Genomic DNA, 18878 nt, shown 5'->3' on the forward strand with positions numbered 1-18878 from the left:
TACAAGTTAAAACGTTAACATGGCTTCTATGATGGGAACCTCCCATAGACGTCCATGTTAAACTCTAATATAGGCGTCTTTGGAGCTGCAAACAGCTGATTGGCTGGGGGAGGACCCAGTGAATGCCGTCACCGGAAAATCCCTCCGTTCGAGTGAGGAGCCGCAAGTGTAAACACACTTGCGGTTCCTCAGTTAGTAGGGTGTCGGGACCCTTGTGTTTTGCTTTTTCTTCCCTGGATGTTAACTTTGGAATGAAGAGCACGTGACCTATGGCAGAAGAGCTGAAGAGTATAATTTATATCACAGGCACCTATGGATTCTACAGGAGAAGTGGACTGGCCTACAGAGGACCCTATAGGTAAGTATGGATGGATGCTTGTAGTATGCATTCAAGTTTTATTTTTCAGTGTGTCTGTGTCTTTTATTTGGCTACTGATTATGTTGTAGAACTACAAGGCTCAGCTGGGACTTGTGGTTCTCCAAGTCTCTGCATGTGGGGGGAGGCGTGCTGGGACTTCTAGTTCCACAACATAACCTAAAAGTTATTTATTCTTATTATTACACATTGCTATCAGCCTGGTGCCCACAGCCCAGGGACACTGGGGACAGGGGCACTGTAGAGGGGGGGGGACCTTTATTGGAGTGGTCCCCACCTCCCCAGGGTGACTGGAGGAGCTCAGGGGCATAACTCCCAAAGGCAATGGAGACGCCTTCCTCCAGGCTCCAAGCCCTGAAGGAGCACCTGCATGTACAGCAGCACCTGTGTGGTGCACAGCAGGATCCAAGTGTGACCACTGCTCTTCCAGTGGAGCTCTGCAGTGCACCTGCTGCTGCATACAATAGAGTATCAGCTCTACCCCAGGAGCCCTGCTAACATCTGCAATAGGGGACAGGGCGGTTCCTGCCTGGTACCTATCAGCCTGTGCTGCGGCTGGACTGTGTGATAGGACCCACCTGTGAATGCTGCTTTTGCATGGTGCAGACGACTGAATCTTGTGAGTCTGACCCATCAGCCGTTGACACACAGCATAGCTGGAGCCCTGTGGCTCAATGAGCCCAGGGCTGGTTATAGTCGGGTGGGGGGGCCACCCCATGATGTTTTTTTTTAAATGTATTTATTTTTTTAACACAGAGAAGCATCGCATGGATCTCACTGATCTGTGCAGGCTTCAGCTAAATAATAACGTGGTCTATTTGACATTCAAATTCACCAGTGCAAACAACTGTAAATGGTCACATAGGGCCATGTTCTATTGATGGTGTATACATTCATGTCAGCCCAATTCGGCTGACCTTGCCGTATATAAATTAGGCAAATCAGCTGCATTTTGGTGATTGTAAATTAGCCAGGCACCGTGTCCGGCCATGTTTACTTTCACATCAAAAGGGTATGAATGGCTGCAGTAAATATAGTGAATATACCCCTAAGCGTGCAGATTACACTATCGATGAAACAACTAAGTTCTGCCTGATAATGTGTTCCTTACAGTAGCATTATAGACCTAGCTTGGAAGGTGGACTCTATACTGCACATGGCGGCTAGAGGACATCTCATCCAATTACAAGATAACAAGTCAATTATCCTAAAAGGAAGAAGGGTGTTGCTCGAAGTCACAACAGATTAATACCTATATTGTCTCAACACCTCAAAGTTACAGTAGAGACTATGCAAAGACACCCAGAAGGCATACACGGACTGCAAATGCAGGGCCCGATATAGTGTCTCATACTGTCATCTTCTCCAGCACTACAATTACTGCATACAAGCTAAAGCCCAAGAGCCATAATTCCTAGAATCAACAGCAGAGCATCCAGACCACCCCGTGACATACACATCCCGGGAAGGATCGTCTCATCACTTAGAAGGGGGATCATCTAATCACTCAGAAGGGGATCATCTCATCAATCAGAAGGGCATCTGATGAGGAAGTTGGAGCACGACAACCCAATCTCTTTGATGTTCCAGCAAGGAGAAAGGTAAAAACAGGTCCTTCAGAGTCACCGTACAGATGCTAATAGTGACATGTAGAAAGCCACCAGATGTTCACCAGATGGTGACCGAAGGCCAACAGATGTTCAAAGAAGAAAGGAAAGGGTTATAATGAAACATTTGCCCTAGCCATTACAGCCAGGACTTTGCTTACAGCGAATGCCAAGTAAAACTTGGTTGTCAAAACAGCCTTCCCTTATGGCAAACTGCTGCAGGATAGTTACATGGAACAACCACCAGGATTTGAAGACTACCAAAGGCCAGTCCGAGCATGCAAGCTTAAGAAAACCATATACAGAATAGCCTGAAGTAGGCTGCAATAAAATAATTCATAAAGGATGTTGAGAAGAGCAAAGTAGACTCTTTTTTTTTTACCACGCCAACAGCCTGGAGTGGCTTATTGTGTAGTCTTATTCAAGCGAGAAGGGGATGGAACGGAAACACCACAAGCCTTCAACAAGAACTTTGACAAAAGACCTTTGAAACACAACACAATAACTAGTTAAATTGAGCGAGGTGAAGATAGATGGACCTTAAGCATAAGACATAGGAAATTGGTGGGTTTTGGGATATACAGTAAGCACTCCCACGGAAAGCAATTACGCAAAGGAAATGAATAGCCAAGGTGGTTCCCCACCTTTTCCTCAACACCAACACAAAAACACAACAGAAAATCCCTGTACATTGCCCCTGCCACCAGACATGACGTTACAACAGAAGCCAGAGTCTCTTGTATAAAAGTCTGCAAGCTGAGGCCATATGGAATGGAAAGCTGTACAAAGGGATAAACGCTAATTCGAGCAGAAAACAATCATCTGTAAACACTTCCTTCAACAGAAGCGGAAAACATTGCAGCGGTAGCAGCACATGCAAGTCAAGAGGTCATAGGGCTGAGACAGCTGTTAGCCAACCTTGGATAACAGCAGGCAGAATCAACACACAAATCTTTGGAGACAACCAAGGATGTATTTTATGCTAACGCAGACAGAACGAGCTAACCCGAGAACCAAACACATTGAGAGAGCTACAAGAACAAGGATTTCTTAACTTACAGTGCTGTCCAACTGAGGACATGATTGCAGACATCTTTACAAAGCCTCGACCTGGGGAAAGACATCACAAGCTATTAATCAAGGAAAATGGATTTAGTGCGCTAAGCGTCAGCTGTTGAGAGGGGAGTGTTAGAGAACAGCAACAGCTAAAGGTTTAGTATTATTTGAGTGACTATACTGGGAGGACAGTAGGTGGTGCTCTATCATGAGTTGTCACTGTGTAGTCTCTCTTTATTGTGGTAATGTACTCTCTTCTCCTCACTGGTTGTCTGTGTTATGAGCCTCATGCAATGATCTCAATAAAATTTCCCCTTGTGGTACCCTGTTTCCTGCAATAATTCTCCTATCCCAGAATTAGCAGATGAAGACTGGTTCTATCTAGGGATGGCCATCGGTGCAGTCACCATCGATGGTTTCCATCAATGGTGCTACTGCAGCCAGGCATTGATAGCAACAAACTATGTGATGGATGACCGTCGATAGTTTTTGCAATCGAAGGTCATCCATTTTCTTTGACTGACCCGTGGGCCAATCAGAACATAAGGGCGGGGCTTCAGGGTTGTCAGGGGGTGGAGCTTTGCTCCGTGTCCTGGCACTTTGGGAAAAAAAAACACTGGTTTTGCTGTGAAATAGGTGGAAGGAAACCATCTGGTTTTTCCCCATTGATGGGAAAAGTGTTCGACATCGGCCATAAATCAGGGATGATTTTTAATCACCAATGATCGATGGCCGTCCCTAGTTCTATCTCTCCATAGGGGTCTATGGGTGAGAGGTACACCTCCTTTATTGGGGATATTTCATACATTGCGTGATGTTAGAATCTGTCTTTCTCTGTTGCACCATTTCATACTTATTCCCAGTCAGTGCATTTCTATAGACCATTGTATGACAGAGACATAAATATGACCTGTAATAAGAGTTAAGCTGTACTTGTAAACAGGATATAACCCATTATTATGTCTGTGAATGCAGGAATAAAGGAATGAGTCAGAAAAGTCACTACAATTGGCTGTATTGTGCAATCTTGCTGACATGCTCTTCAAGATATTATGTAGCAAGTACAATGGGATGAAGCCAGGGGGAGGGGGAGCAGCGACACTCAGTGCCGTCTTTCCCATTGGGCATGATGGGCAGTTGCCCGGGGGCCCTAGGACCTAGGGGCCCCCGGCCCAGCCCAATGGGAAAGATGGTGGCCGGGGTCCGGGAATCCGCTCACCCTCGCTGGGGGATCTGGGCAGGGGGATCAGGGCGGTGGCGGCAGAGGCGTAGCGAGGGCGGTGCCGGTGGAGCACCAGCTCCGGGCGATGGAAGCTATCCTGGCGCCGGAGCCGTCCCAGCACCGCCAGCTCGCCCGCTCCATCTCCCCCGCTAGCTCCCACCGCGGCTCGCTGTGTGCGGGAGACGTGATGCTATTTAAAATTCACGTCTCCCTCTGGACCGCCAGCCAATAGGCGCTTGCGGTCCAGCAGCCAATCAACTGGTGGCTGCTGGACCGCGAGCGCCTATTGGCTAGCGGGGTCCAGCGGGATATGTGAATCTTAAATAGCAGGCGCAGCAGCACACACTAGTGCACTGTTACAGTGGGGACTGGGAGCGCCTGGGCAGCGGACAGCTGGGGGGTCCCCACTGTCAGATGTCGCGCGCAGGGGCGATCCGCAGCACTGCTCCCCTCTCGTGACAGCCATCACAGCCGCCGCAGCTAACATCATCATCCCGCCCACCCGGCTCCCAATGTGCTGGTAAGTTGTGGCCATCAGAAGGGGGACCATGCTCGAGCTCCAGTATAACAAACCTAAAAGAGGTCCAGACTCACCACCCTGGTGTTGGATGGTATGGGTATGTTGGGGACAGTGAAAGAGTAGGGTGTGTAATTGGGAGTGGTGTAGAGGAATAGGGAGTGAATGTGGCACAAACAGGGGGACTAGGGTGTATATGTGAGTAAAGCTTTATAGGGGGTCTGTGGGTGGAACAGGGTGTTTGTGGTGGGGATAGAGGGTTATGGGGTGTATGTTGGGGGACAGGGTGTTTGTGGTGGGGATAGAGGGACGTGGCAATGAGGTCTCTCCTCTTATATGGAATCAGTATGGGAATTCTGTAAGGGGCAGTAATATGGGCAATGTTTAAGGGGCACTACGAGGGGAATTATGTGTAAGGGACATTACGCCGGAAGCTGACTGGCTGCCGCACGGAGCCAGAGAGGTGAGGGTTGGGGAGGTGACTGTGGGCTCCTGGGCAAACTATTTGGGGGGGGGGGGGTCCAGTGAACTAGGTTGCCCAGGGGCCCTTCCTAATGTTAAGACGGCCCTGGCGACACTGAGGGATCGGAATAAAACAATTACTGTATCGGCCAACAAAACTGTACAGGATGGATTTTAAAATTAAGCATGAAAGTTGTAGAGTAGAACTAACCACCGGTCATTTCTGTCGGCTATGAAGGAAAATGTTTAAGTTGCAGTGGTTTACCTTTATTTGCTTGCACGCACCCCCTGGCAATATTTACTATATACACTGCTTTATCATTTGGTCTCCTTTATGTGGGTTTCTGATACTGTAAATATTTCTATACAGCTAATAACATCCCTAAACTGTCAAAATTATTATAAAATCCAAGCATGTTGTGGCACCCTTATGTGAAAGAGGCGAGACCCCTCTATCAAACACTGCCCCCTCTTAGTAGTCATTGTGTGGTGATGTCTAGACGATAACACTCTATGCCAGTGTTCCCCAATTTCATTCTTATCGCACACTATTATAACAGTCTAGGTTTTTATTATAGTCGCACTTGAGCACAGATGACTTAATGAGCACCTCATGAAGTTTGATCTGGAAAGCTGTGCTCAAGCACGGATCTCTTCTAAACCTGGACTGTAAAACAACTTTTATACCAAAAACCTTGGTCAGACCTGCACCTGTTCCCAGGTCCAACCCAGGTCAGACAGTGCACCTTTGACCTGTGTTATTCACAATGCACCCGTGTTCAGTGTTTCTGTTCTTCTGGCACTTGGAGATGACATCATTTCCCTAACCTCAGTGAACTGGCTCTCAGTAGGCTGTAAATGGAACTAAGGTTAGGTTTATTTTTAAGGGATCCTTTTCCACCTGCGACTCTACTCTAGCACTGCGACTTGGGTTGATCCAATAAGGACTCATGGAAATGGGGCATTTGTGTACAGAATTTGGGAAACGCTGCACTCTGATATAAAAATCATTTTGTAGATGAGGGGGGTGTTTTTTGGAGATCTCCCATATCCTGGCATCAATAAGTAAAAGGGTTACCTGCAATTAGCCTGATAGAAAAATAAGCAAACTCATTATTTTCACAAATGCATACTCTTCTCAGGAGACAAGATATTGATGCGCTTGTGCGGATAATGCATACATAATTATTAATATTGATGTCGGAGTAGGATCAGTCCAAAACAGAGTCGAAATTTTCTCGGAGGCAAATGGGTTAAACAGCAATACTATCAAGTGCAAGCCTATGTGTGTTTTCTGTTGAATATCATTGCGGATAACGGTCAGATTTGAGTTTAGTATATAAACCCCTTAAGGGGTCCATACATCTGTTATTAATTGCGGCAATTCCTCAATTGTCAATTCCTCAATGTGTCGGTTCATCTGCAAAATCCAATATGGTGAAAATCCTCGTCTTCCTACCAAAACATGAATCAGGGAACATTAATAAATTAGATTTGTTGATCCCACATCAAATTTAGTTCATCGTAGTCCGTCGATGAGTGGGGCAGATTGGCATGGGCAAAATAGGGAACCGGCCAGTCGATTGTATTGTTTATGCACTGGAAACAGCCGAGCAATTTAAAGACTCGTCAAAAGCCAAAACGAAGAAAGACAAAGCAATATAAATAGTAAAAGTTGCAGTAGGGCGTTACTAAGTTAAAGTCACTCGAAGGTGGAAATCGTCCACTTAAAAAAAATGAATCAACAGATTGGCATGAAATGTTACATAATATTAGGGGCAACAGTTGCAGAAGTGACGGAGGATGACATCTTGTATGATTCCTGCTTACCAGTATCTGATAGCAACTTGGTGGCTTCAAGGACCTTCTCTGTATAGACACCAGCCTCATAGTTCTCCATCTCTGCATTGATTATATGAATGACTCTGGCCGCACGCCCTCGAATTGCACCTGCGGTTCTGTCCAGTGTGTCGACGTCTCCTTCCTGCAGGGCAATGACGCACTTGTTCACGTCCTCCAGTATGTGGTTCTCTAGGTAACAGACAAAGATAGATGAAAACAAGTTATGACTCCGGATCAGGAGGACACAGGTTCAAAAGCCAACAAGGCTGTCTATGAATATAATCTCTACCATGGTCGCCCCACCCATGAGGAGAGAACCTTCTAATCATGGTAAATACCTGGTCGATACCTCACCTAGCATTCCCCAGGCTGATCTTGCTCTTCCGAGCTGCCCTCCTTCTGCAGTTATTACACCGGATAAGCCTTTGACTGGCAGAATTATTTTCCCATGCTACTGGTCACCCCTCTGTAGGGATGGCCATAAACCACTTAGCCCTTCCTTCTCTGACTGGTCCACTCCTGACACATGTCCTCACTAGTGACTCCCATTGATGGTTCAAACCATCAATGGGGTTTTGTAGATGGTTTCCTATCATGGATAGAAAATACAGATGATGGAGAACCATTCAATGTCCACCACTAACCTTCTGTTAATGTAATGAGCGCAGGAAGAAGAGCAGGTGATTGGGTGATACCGTGCTTCCTCTTGCAAACGTTCATAGTTCCAAAGTAAACGGGCCTGGGAGGTGCAGTCAGTTTTTGTCAAGGTGAGGATGCACTTAGATCCCTCCGCTTCCACTAGCTCTCTACAGTGCTCATGTGCAGCCGCATTCCCAGTAGGTACTGTATGTAACTTTTGAAAGCTTATGGAAATGGTATAAATAGTAACTATACCATGTATCTGAGCCATAGGCAGCAGCTCACTGCAAGAAACAGTATTTTTAAGTAATAATAATAGAAAAAATAGTTCTACAGATCCTCTAAAGGTAAGAGGGGCAGACATTTTTTAATCCCGTAATATATTTTGTCACAGCGTTGATAATCACTCCAGCCAGTGTTTATGACATCAACTTGTTTTGGGCAATTCACTTATGCCCAAAACTCCAATAAAATAAGTGCATCCATCTGTCTGCGATCAATGCGACTGAAAAGGGTTATGCGAAAATTGTGAAAAATGGCAAGAGGTGGATAATGCAGAAACCTGGCTCAAAACTTTCTATCGATCCTGCGCTAATAAAAATGACCAGAAGCCCTCTCCTAGTATGCTTTAAATTTGGATGCAAAATTAGATTTCTGCTAAATGAGAGTAACAGGATGGCAGGGGACCAGCGAGTACCAGCCCCTCGGGCCAATTGCTTTTCAGCGCTTTTGGTAAATGCTGGACGGGGAACAAATTTGGGAAAGTAATTGAAGCACATAAGTCAGCATCCTCCTGTTTTATCATTACATAACGGATGACCACTCAGATCATTTCAGTGAATATGAGATGTAATGTGCAATACTGAGGAGACGCAGAAGAGATTGAGTTATGGATCGTAATAAATGTTTGTGGGCCCAGTTAATTACGGTTCAATACCTCCCACTGAAAGCTGTAGGGCGCACCATAACTTAACAGCAACATCCATTTGAACCCAATCCAAATGACTCCTTTGGCGGGTACGAGGCCATAAAACAAAATAAGAGGAGATGTTGTAATTATAAAGTTATCCCCATATAGGAGTAAATAAACAATTATTTGGCTCTTCTTCGCAGCTATGGATTTGTACGGTATTGAACAGTCGTAGGGAGTATGCAGGGAAGCAGCTGTGCAATCAGGGCCAGATTAAGGGACAAACGGGCCTGGAGCTGAAAATGTTCAAGGGTCTATTATGAGAAGTAGAGGAGGTATCGCAAATTTAGCAAGAGGCATTTATGGGAAATGGGTGCCACCTGCATACACCTACAATCCAAGTGTAACGTCCAATGACGCATCCCCGAATCCTCGTCGCTAAGTTGGTCGTTGCTTTTGGACAGTCTATGCCGCACATAGCTTACTCAGACCGACCCTCGGAACCAGTCAACCAGGTCCAGGGAATCTCCGTCAGGAAGGCGTTAATAATTGATCTCTGTATTTTTTCCTTGTTATTAGGGTAAAGTGAGAGAACCCAGTGCTTCTGAAAAGGTTTTAATGGCTATAATTAATCAAAGATTTAATTTTATTACCATCAATTAAAAACAGGACCTTGTTTTTTCCACTTTTCTATCTTAAATTCCGCAGCACCCCCACCAGCCTATTATAGACCTGATTTAGTGCATTTCATAGCCTAAAATTCTAAAATTTCTTATTTTTATTCCTTTAGACCGGCACATTTTCTGTATGAATTGGTACTCTGGTAAGTTGTTACCATAGCAACATGTACAGCTGAAACAAAAAAATAATGTAAATATTCTGGATAATAGTCTAATTAATATTTCGCCTTGAAATTGCACATGTATGTGGCAGCCAAAGTTACTTGTATAGATTATAATCTGTGTTTTATAATTGGGGGAAGATGCAGATGCAAGAAAAAAGGGGGAGCTTCCTTACCTTAGCAGCTACGATTGAAATAAAGTTAAGGATAGTAAAATGACCAGCATTAAACTTAAAAGTTTCTACTACAGACTAGACAAAAAAAATTATAAATGTGTTTTATACAGTAAGGGGGGAATTTATTAAGCTAAATACGTCTAAAAAAATCATATTTGTAGTGCAAAATACAATTTGTTTAGGCGTATTCAAATTTTCAGGATTTACTATCTAATTCATATTCATGGCACATTCGTATTAATATTTACAAATACGAATGTATATGCCATCGATAGAATACGAATAGGAATCACCATTCAAAAGAATGGTGTTTCCTAATTTCCTAATTACCGGCAATTAGCGGGATACGGCTGCTAATTGCCGGCCAAATAAGACAGGAAAATACACTTCATTTTCCTGGCGTATTTGGCAGAAGCCTGCAAGGATCAGTCAGATCCGGGCAGGCTTCTGTCTCTAAAAAAAAGAAAAATATATAAATTAAAAAAAAATTGTGTGGGATCCCCCCCACGGCCGTTACCAGCCCCGGGCTCACAGAGCCGGTCCTGGTTGTAAAAAAATCAGGGAAAAGTAAAATAAAATTTAAACCAGCCCCAGGCCCAAGGGCCGGTCCTGGTTCCCAAAATACGGGGGACAAAATGACTAGGGGTCCCCTGTATTTTAAGAACCAGCACCAGGCCCAACCAGCCAGCAGGGTAATGTCACAGTCGGGGGACACTTATTATATAAGGTCCCACGGCCAAAACATTACCCCCTGACTGGTCAGCCTGGGCAGGGGTCCTGGGGGGAGTGGAGACCCCCAATGAAGGGGTCCCCCCTCCAGAATTTCCCTGCCCAGGCTGAATCCTGGGGCTGTTCACGGTGCCCCTGGGCTGTGGGCAGGGCTATTTTTGTGCAGGCTGCAGCAGAAACTGAGGCCCTTATTCTAGTTCACTCTTTCAGACAAAATATTTCTTAGATGGACAAAACCATGTGCACTGCAGGTGAGGCAGGTGTTACTTGTGCAGAGATAATTAGATTTGGGTGGGGTTTTACACCTGCCTCAACTGCAGTGCACATGGTTTTGTCCATCTAAGAAATATTTTGTCAGAAAGAGTGAACTAGAATAAGGGCCTCAGTTCCTGCTGGAGCCTGCACAAAAATAGCCCTGGCTGTGGGCGTCGGGCTGATAAATTGTGTAAAAAATAGATTAAAAGTATTTTATATTGTTGTGGAACTATGAGTCCCAGCAAACCTCCCCCACATGCAGGGACTTGAAGAACCACAAGTCCCAGCCTGCGGGGCATTAAAGGGCCCGCTGGACTTGTAGTTCCGCTGCACTACAAATAGTTAAATAAACACACAGACACACAAGAAAAATAAAACTTTATTACATACATTATCCCACTCATACAGATACTTACCTATCTTGAGCCTGTAGGTAGCCCTGCGTCCGTCATGGGTGCATCCTGAAGAAATTCATAGGGGTACCTGTGGAAGTACATTATACTTACAAGGGTCCTCGTGTCCTCTTCGTTCCATGTAGGCATCCCCGGGTCTTGGCAAAACAAAAAAAACGCAAACACCCGAAACCAGCGAACTGTCAGGAGGAGACGCAGGAATTACCTTCCCTGACTTTCTGCAGCTGCATCACCAAAAGTGTCCAGCAGAGGTCACTCTTTTACTGTAATTTGTACACTATTCCTGGGCCTTGTTTGTGTATACCGTTGCAGTGATATATGTTTGAGAATAAAAAAAGTAGGTGTTCATTTGTATTAAACAGACAATCCTAATCTGTGTGAGGTTTTACCACTGTTTTACTCATCGCTACCCCAGTGGATACAGATGGAGCATGCTTTATTGAATCATGCCACCTACCACAATAAATACAGTACTGCCCGTCAACCACATACCTGAGACAGAAAGGAAGTCGTCTACAGACGTGATGTCATCTACGGCCTCGGTGAGGACTCGCACCTGCTTCTCCCATTGATCTTTGAACACGTCCATGTTATCCTGCGCCACTTTGCTCTGCGGCCTGGCGGCCAGCGTTAGCGCAGCGTTGATCACCTGGATTACAAGAAGGTTATCAGCCTCTACAATGTACGGATCACCAGTCCTTTATGCCATTCAAAAGCGGTAGAGACGTCTAGAGCAAAATGACAGTTTTTCATTGAACTTACAGTGGACAGATAACCAGGCAGCATAGAATGTTAATATAAAGGTTACAATTTCCAAACACATATGTAAATTAGCATCAGGCATGTCACAATGTTATCATGCTGTGCCATTCATAAATCATCATTTCACATTTCGTTACCATGGCAACTTTGATAAAAGTCAGACATTTTGAATGCAGTACCCTGCACTGGCCACCCGGGGGACTCTCACTGCTCATTGCCAAAGTCATTCCTCAAGTAATAAATACAGAATTAAGTAAATGTCCCCTCTGAAGGATAAACCAACAGCAATGATAAAGCCTGGGCAGTATACCACCTTTCCATTGTACCCCCCCCCCCCTCCCTCTCATGCTGTTCTTCAAATAGTCCAACCAGCACTAGGCTGCATACTTTAGGGCAGAAGTTCTCAAACTCGGCCCTCAGGACCCCAAACAGTTCACATTTTCCAGGTCACTCATTATTCATTGACACATTTTACAGTCTATCTGTAATTCTACAGTGGCTAAAGCCATTTAAAAAAAATGGAGTTAGCTATCAGGCGTCACACCAATAGCTGATGAGTCTGGCAATATTTGGGGTGTATATAATGCCGGGGGTGAGCTGTGACTGTGAACAGTACTACATGCACGCTGTCACAGCTCGCCCCGTCAGTATTCAACTGACCCCCCTGCATACCCCGATTCCCCTTTGCATCGTTTTTGGAGCGAGGGGGAATCGGCGTATGTGTCCGCAGAAACAGCGAGACTCTTGGCTAAACGCAGCGGGCTCCCTACATTTGTCGCAAGCCTCACTGATTGAGGGAATCCTCACCGTCCTCTGACAATGAGGATTCCCCCGGAACATTGAATAGAGTGAGCGGCCGATGCTGGGTTGAACAGCGAGGATAGCTAGTTTTATGCGATCCGCGCCGTTTAACCACCTCGCCGGCAGCAATGAATATGGGCCTTGAGTCCCTGTAGATTTAAGCTGTGCAGCAAATGTTGGAAATTCTGTATCTTCTGCTGCAGTAGTACATTAATATACCAGGAGGATACTTAGGCCCCTATTCAATGCGGCCGGTGAGGGGGTTAAACGGCAGGGATCGCAGAAAACAAGTCCATTCATTCAGATATTTAAATTTTGGTTTGATATTTTGTAATAAGTTTGGTATTTAGTACAAAGTCCATTAACCCTTTGAGTGCCGAGTGAAATTGTCAAAATAGGTGGGAAAATTGCCAAGCAAACTTTTGTATTCATCATAATGACCTGTAATGATTTCCTTACTGTATATAGGAAATATAATCTTTTTTTTACGCTACATTTTTTTATTTGAATTTATATAACAAATGTGAGCGACGCCGGCAATTTTTGCGAATATTCTGCACATCTGCACAAAAAAATAAAAAACTGGTCCAGATTCCACAGAGGAAACAATCCAAATCAAATCTCCCTTCAAATCTTCCCTAGTTTATTGGAAATCAGGTTTTGTATTTTGGGTTTGCTATGGCAATAAATGCAGGATTTCAGTTGATTTTTTCACCAACGATTGATGACTGTTGATTTTATCTATCAGTTTGAAATCAAAACTGAAATCCGAATCTGAATATGAACACTTGATGGGAATTTTTCTAAAAGCAAAACACGACGATGAATCAGAACCTAAAACCAAAGCCCAGGGGTCCTCCCACATCTCTAATGTAACTGCTATTTCTAGAACATGCGCAGTACAATTTCTGGCGGTAGAGATGGGAACTACATGTTGAAAAACAAAAAAGTTTATTGAAATTTGAAACTGAACATTTTTTGAAACCTCACCAAAGCAATACATTGTATTTCTACAAGACATCGTGACACATTACGTGAGTAGTGTAACTTGCCTTTAGCCAGTTTATTTGGGTATGGCTCATTGGACAGACAGCAACTAGGTCGACAAGCATTAGGTCTACACCACTAGGTCGACATGCATGAAGGTCAACATGATTGGAAGGTTGACATGCAGGAGGGTCGACATGACTGGACGATGTGGGTTAGGTAGACAGGGTCATTAGGTCGACAGTCAAAAGGTCGACATGGGGTGTTCTGCCTTTTTTTCCACCGGATGTCGACAAAGTCGACATGGACACTGAAACGTAGCACCGCGTCCTTCCGGCATGTTGACCTTCAGTCATGTTGACCTAGTGGTGTAGACCTAGTGCCTGTATACCATTTATTTAACACTGTTACACTTGTAGGAGGTCTAAAATGGCCGCCTCCTCTGTGTGTGCAGGTGACAGAGTGATGTCATGGTTACACCAGAAATCAGAAAGTTGTCTAGTTACATCGATTACATCACTGCAGTATACAATAATGAGTATAATGGGCAGAACTATATGATACATAGCCAGCCCGACATCGGCAGTGACGGGAACTGGCATCAGCAAGGGCATGCAGGCAGCAAGCAGCGATGGAGGGATGGTGGGGGCCATGCAGCATTCCTCCACAGCATGGTCATCACTTATAATATCCCCCATCGGCCGTGCATGTAGGGACAACGGAGGATGTTGCTGATGACCCACGGAAGTGCGCACCGCCAGCGACACACACTAGACGGTGATCCTGATGGTCTGATCCCCCAGATCAGACGATATATCGTCTAGTGTGTACCTAGCTCTATAAAGGTCACCTCTCATCGCCTCATGTTGTATATTGTGTTTTATTTCACACGTGGTGATATAGAAGGTAAATTTTATGTCAGCAGTGTTATATAATTCTAGCGCAGGTTGCTGTCCGCCCATCCATACTACAGTCTTATTTATACGTGTAACGGATGCAGTTTTATGTAATACGCACATAAAGTTTTTCTCTCTCTTCCAGTCAGGCTTAAAATTCTCCCTTTAGTGCCAGGGTATTTGAGGTCACCGCACACTGTCGCTGGGACATGTATATGAACTTCCCCAGTCAGCCTATTCATCCCAGTATAATATTCTGCATTCCAGCTGACATCCTCCCTCCCCCCACAGCGTGCCCTTTCACAGTTTTGCTGTTAGGGCACGCTAGGACTTGTAGTGCCACAGTAGCTAGGGTGCCACAGTTTGCCTACCCCAGGTATACACAACAGGAAATATTTAAACATCGATGCACAGTATGCAATTCAGAAATGAATTAAGCATGCACGGATACACGCCCGTTTACCGGGAACGACCTCTTCGGGAAATGAAAATAGTTGGAAGGAATGCAGCAACCCAGATCAGGAGTGAGAGGGGAGCAGGACATAGCCATGATATCTCCTGTGTTACCTTTTTAATGAATGGCACTGACACTTAAGGTGCATACACACGGTACAATTTTTTTGACCAATTTGGTTGAAAGACATTTCCATTGAACTCAGTGTCCTGGACGAAAGATGTTGACGAAAGACGAAAGATTTAGCTACAGTTTATAGGCTCTTTTTGAAAGATATCCAAATTGAGCTGCATTCACAGTTGATGAACAATCTTGATGAACAACTGGCGGGTATGCGCATAATCATTCGTCGTTTGTCTGTTGGCAATATCTTTCGTCAACATCTTTTGTCCAAGACACTGGGTTCAATGGAAATGTCTTTCAACCAAATTGGTCAAAATAAATGTACAGTGTGTATGCATCTTTAGGTGCAGATTTATCAACAAGTGATATTTTTGTTATCCCTTGTTATGAATGATAAATGGTGCTCCAACCAATCAGCTCCTAAATGTAATTTTTAAAACCCATCAGGGGGTACAGCGGGGACTCCAGTCCTTGGGCCCAGACAGAAAGGGGGCCCAGGACTGGAGTATATAAAGTACAATTTGTCAAAAAGTAAGTTCACACTTTAAAGCAATGTAGATCATACTGTACTTGCCTGCAGCTTCTCTAGGGGCGGGACTTGCCATCATTAAGCCCCACCCCCATTAAGCCCCATCCTCATTCCTATAAATGCTGTGATTTGCGGCTTTTCGGGAAGGGGGGTTGTACTAAATGATGCAATATGACGCCCCCTCCACTAAGAGTATTTGACCAGCAGAGGGAGGGGATGCGGGGGCTGATGTAGGGGCGCCGCTAAATGTGGGAGACTTGCTCACCCTTTCAGAAGGGCAGGTGGGGGACCCAATTTTCAGGACCCTCCCGGCTATTTTGGGAGGGTTGGTATGTATGCTGTAGAGGTTGAGTAGTGCAGCCAATGCTGCAGACACCAGAGGCCTCCAGCTGGCCCTGGTAAAGGAAGGAGGCGTGGTCAATGGGAGAGGTGTGGTCAGGCCTCTTTACGACAAAGTAATAGTCCCTATGGGCGGCTGCGTGATACATATGGGACTGGGTAGATAAAATATGTGATGACCTAAACATGTATGTAATGTCTGTGATTCCATTAGGCTATTTGTTCACATTAGATGAATTCATTATTTTTAGCCATAACCAATCTCTATAGATAAAACCTGCTGCCAGGAAGAACACCACACAGGGGTAACGCCAACCTGTACCTGCACCCCATTATTTGCACCCTTATCACCCCAGGATATTACATGCAATGTCCATCTTATTAATAAACTAGCTGACCCGCCCGGCGTTGCCCGGGAAACCCTTGGGTTTCTTTATTTCCAAAATTGCTGAAAAATGTCATCTTACAGTATGCTGTGACAAAGACCTAAGATTGTAATTTGTTATAGATTCCACCATAATGTTAGAATGTGTTTGCATTGATACTCAATGACGGCAATGAAATCAGGTGTGGTGTTGTTGTTTGAAACACAACGCTCCTGAGTTGAAAACTTGTATGTGTTGATGAATTCCACATCCACTCCTGAGATTTAGCACCTACTGTATGACATATCCTCCAACATCTGAGGGTCAGAAATCGGTATAAAATCAGAAAGGGACGTGGCCACACCTCCATTTCTATACTTTCAATGCTACAGTTTCTAGGGTGTGTAATTACAGGCGCTGAGTGCGTGGGGACCAGGTGGGCGTTACTTACCGCGCCATATTTAAATTAAAAATTCACTGCTCCCTGCCACTCCCCTCACCGAAACTGCCTGCAGCAGTCTCTGAGGTGTGGGGATTTGTAAAGCACATGCACCGGGCATCTCTACCAAACAGTGGGGCAGCCCCTGAGTGTGGGAGCAGGACCGCGGGCCTGGCCACATGATGTCATGACACGACGCATGCTACCCGCACCACTGTAATGCACCACTGGGAATGGGTGCAATGGGCCAAATTCTTCCCTACACCCGCCGGGCCAATCCACTGATCCAGCCATCACAATCATCAATGGGTGCATTGATAAGGTTTGGAGTGTAAGAAGTTGAATTGCCATGTTACAAAGTGTACAATTTACTCAATAAATCGTGAAAAAAAATGTAAGTGTACATAGAAGTATAATCAAGAAATGAAAGTAGGATTAAATATTAATTTCTGATTCAAACTGATAATTGTTTGGATGGGGTGGGGTGTGAAACAAATCTATAGGTGGGGGTATGGATATTGTGGGCATAATTGGTGTTTGTTACACCTACAGGGGGCCCTCAATTGATGGGATTTTCACTACAGTGTCAGTCACAGTGTCACCACAGGGGGATTTCCAATTGGGGTCCAGGTGGTCTTTTAGGGACCCTTTACAATCCTGTAGGTCTCTTCTCCTTGAGCTTATGGTCTCCCTTAATGATAGTCAATCACTGAGGGAGACCGTTGGCTCCAGGAGAAGAGACCAACGGGATTGTAAAGGGGTCCCTAAAAGACCCCCTGAACCCCAATTGGAAATCCCCCTACGGTGACATTGTAGTGAAAATTTCTCATCAACTGGGGACCCCCTGTAGGTGTACCAAACACCAATTATGCCACCAATATCCATACCCCCTCCACCTATAGATTTGTTTCGCAACCCACCGCCATCCAAACAATTATCAGTTTGAATCAGAATTTATTTTTTAATCCTACTTTCATTTCTTGATTGTACTGTACTTCTATGTACACATATTTTTTTCACGATTTATTGAGTAAATTGTACACTATAACGTCACAAATCTTCATCTAAAGTCTTATTCTTCAACTTCTTACACTCATAACATTCAAACAAATGCATGTAGCGCTCATGCCCATCGAGCAAACATTATCTATGAACCAAAAGAGTCTGGGAAACCCTTAAGGCAGGGCAGTGCCTGATATCCAACTGACTAACAGGGTGAGTGCAGTGTACCCACTTTGTATTGATCAATGGGTGCAATGGCCAGGACAAAGATTTCTCAGTGCAACTGGCCGGGGAGCGCAGTGACAGGCTGGAGGACCGGAGAGACGGATATGGGGAACAAAGTAGAAACGGTACATTAGGTACAGTTTTTGTTTGCCGGTACAGACTGTTAAATAAACTGCAAATTATTTTTTATGTGTTCTGTGTGTGTTGTACTGTATGTATCTGTCCAATGCGTAAGTGTGTGAGGTGTGCTACGTATATACAGTATGTGTGTGTTGGGTCTTTGTGTATCTGTGCAATGTTTAAGTGTGTGTGGTACTGTTTTTTGGGTGTATGTGGTGAATGTGTGTGTGTGTTGTAGTGTATGTGGTTGTGTGTGTTGTATTGTATGTATCTGTCCAATGCGTAAGTGTGTGAGGTGTGCTACGTATATACAGTATGTGTGTGTTGTGTCTTTGTGTATCTATGCAATGTTTAAGTGTGTGTGTTGTACTTTTTTTTGGGTGTATGTGGTGAATGTGGGTGTGTGTTGTGCTGTTAGAGGTATGTTATGTGTGTGTGTGTTGTGTGTATCTGCCCTATGTGTAAGTGCGTAAGGTGTGCGATGTATAAATCTGTGTGTGTGTGTGTGTGTGTGTGTAGTGTGCTGTGTGTATCTGTGCAATGTTTAAGTGGGTGTGTTCTGTGTATTGTACTGTTTTTGGGTGTGTGTTGTAGTGAATGTGGGTGTGTGTTGTACTGTGAGTGTTGTGTGTATCTGCCGAATGTGTAAGTTTGTGAGGTGTGCTATGTATATATGTGTGTGTAGTGTGCTGTGCGTATCCTGGCAATGTTTAAGTGTGTGTGTTATGTGTGTTTGTTGTACTGTTTTTGGGTGTGTGTTGTAGTGTGTATGGATTTGTATTGTACTGCAT

The 18878-nt window shown here is 44.7% G+C and overlaps 1 protein-coding gene and 1 long non-coding RNA gene across 5 annotated transcripts in view; one reads left to right on the forward strand and one right to left on the reverse strand.

The window, feature by feature from the left end:
- Positions 1-12769, forward strand: part of LOC146073492 (uncharacterized) — a 31619-nt gene extending 18850 nt beyond the window's left edge. The window contains exons 3-4 of the long non-coding RNA XR_014473281.1: positions 9422-9454; positions 11171-12769. This is a non-coding gene — a long non-coding RNA (uncharacterized LOC146073492). The remainder of the gene's footprint in view (positions 1-9421; positions 9455-11170) is intronic.
- Positions 1-18878, reverse strand: part of CTNNA2 (catenin alpha 2) — a 1425647-nt gene that overhangs the window by 206252 nt on the left and 1200517 nt on the right. For 2 of the 4 annotated variants that reach the window (XM_083180541.1, XM_083180424.1), the window contains exons 11-13: positions 11538-11694; positions 7071-7271; positions 3043-3093 (exon numbers count right to left, since the gene is read on the reverse strand). In XM_083180541.1, coding sequence (XP_083036667.1) covers positions 3043-3093; positions 7071-7271; positions 11538-11694 — 409 coding nt within the window. The remainder of the gene's footprint in view (positions 1-3042; positions 3094-7070; positions 7272-11537; positions 11695-18878) is intronic. The other 2 variants (XM_083180611.1, XM_083180478.1) reach the window with 1 other exon arrangement.

Source organism: Crinia signifera, chromosome 1 (genome assembly GCF_055691185.1).
Source record: "Crinia signifera chromosome 1, ASM5569118v1, whole genome shotgun sequence".
NCBI classification, from domain to species: Eukaryota; Metazoa; Chordata; class Amphibia; order Anura; family Myobatrachidae; genus Crinia; species Crinia signifera.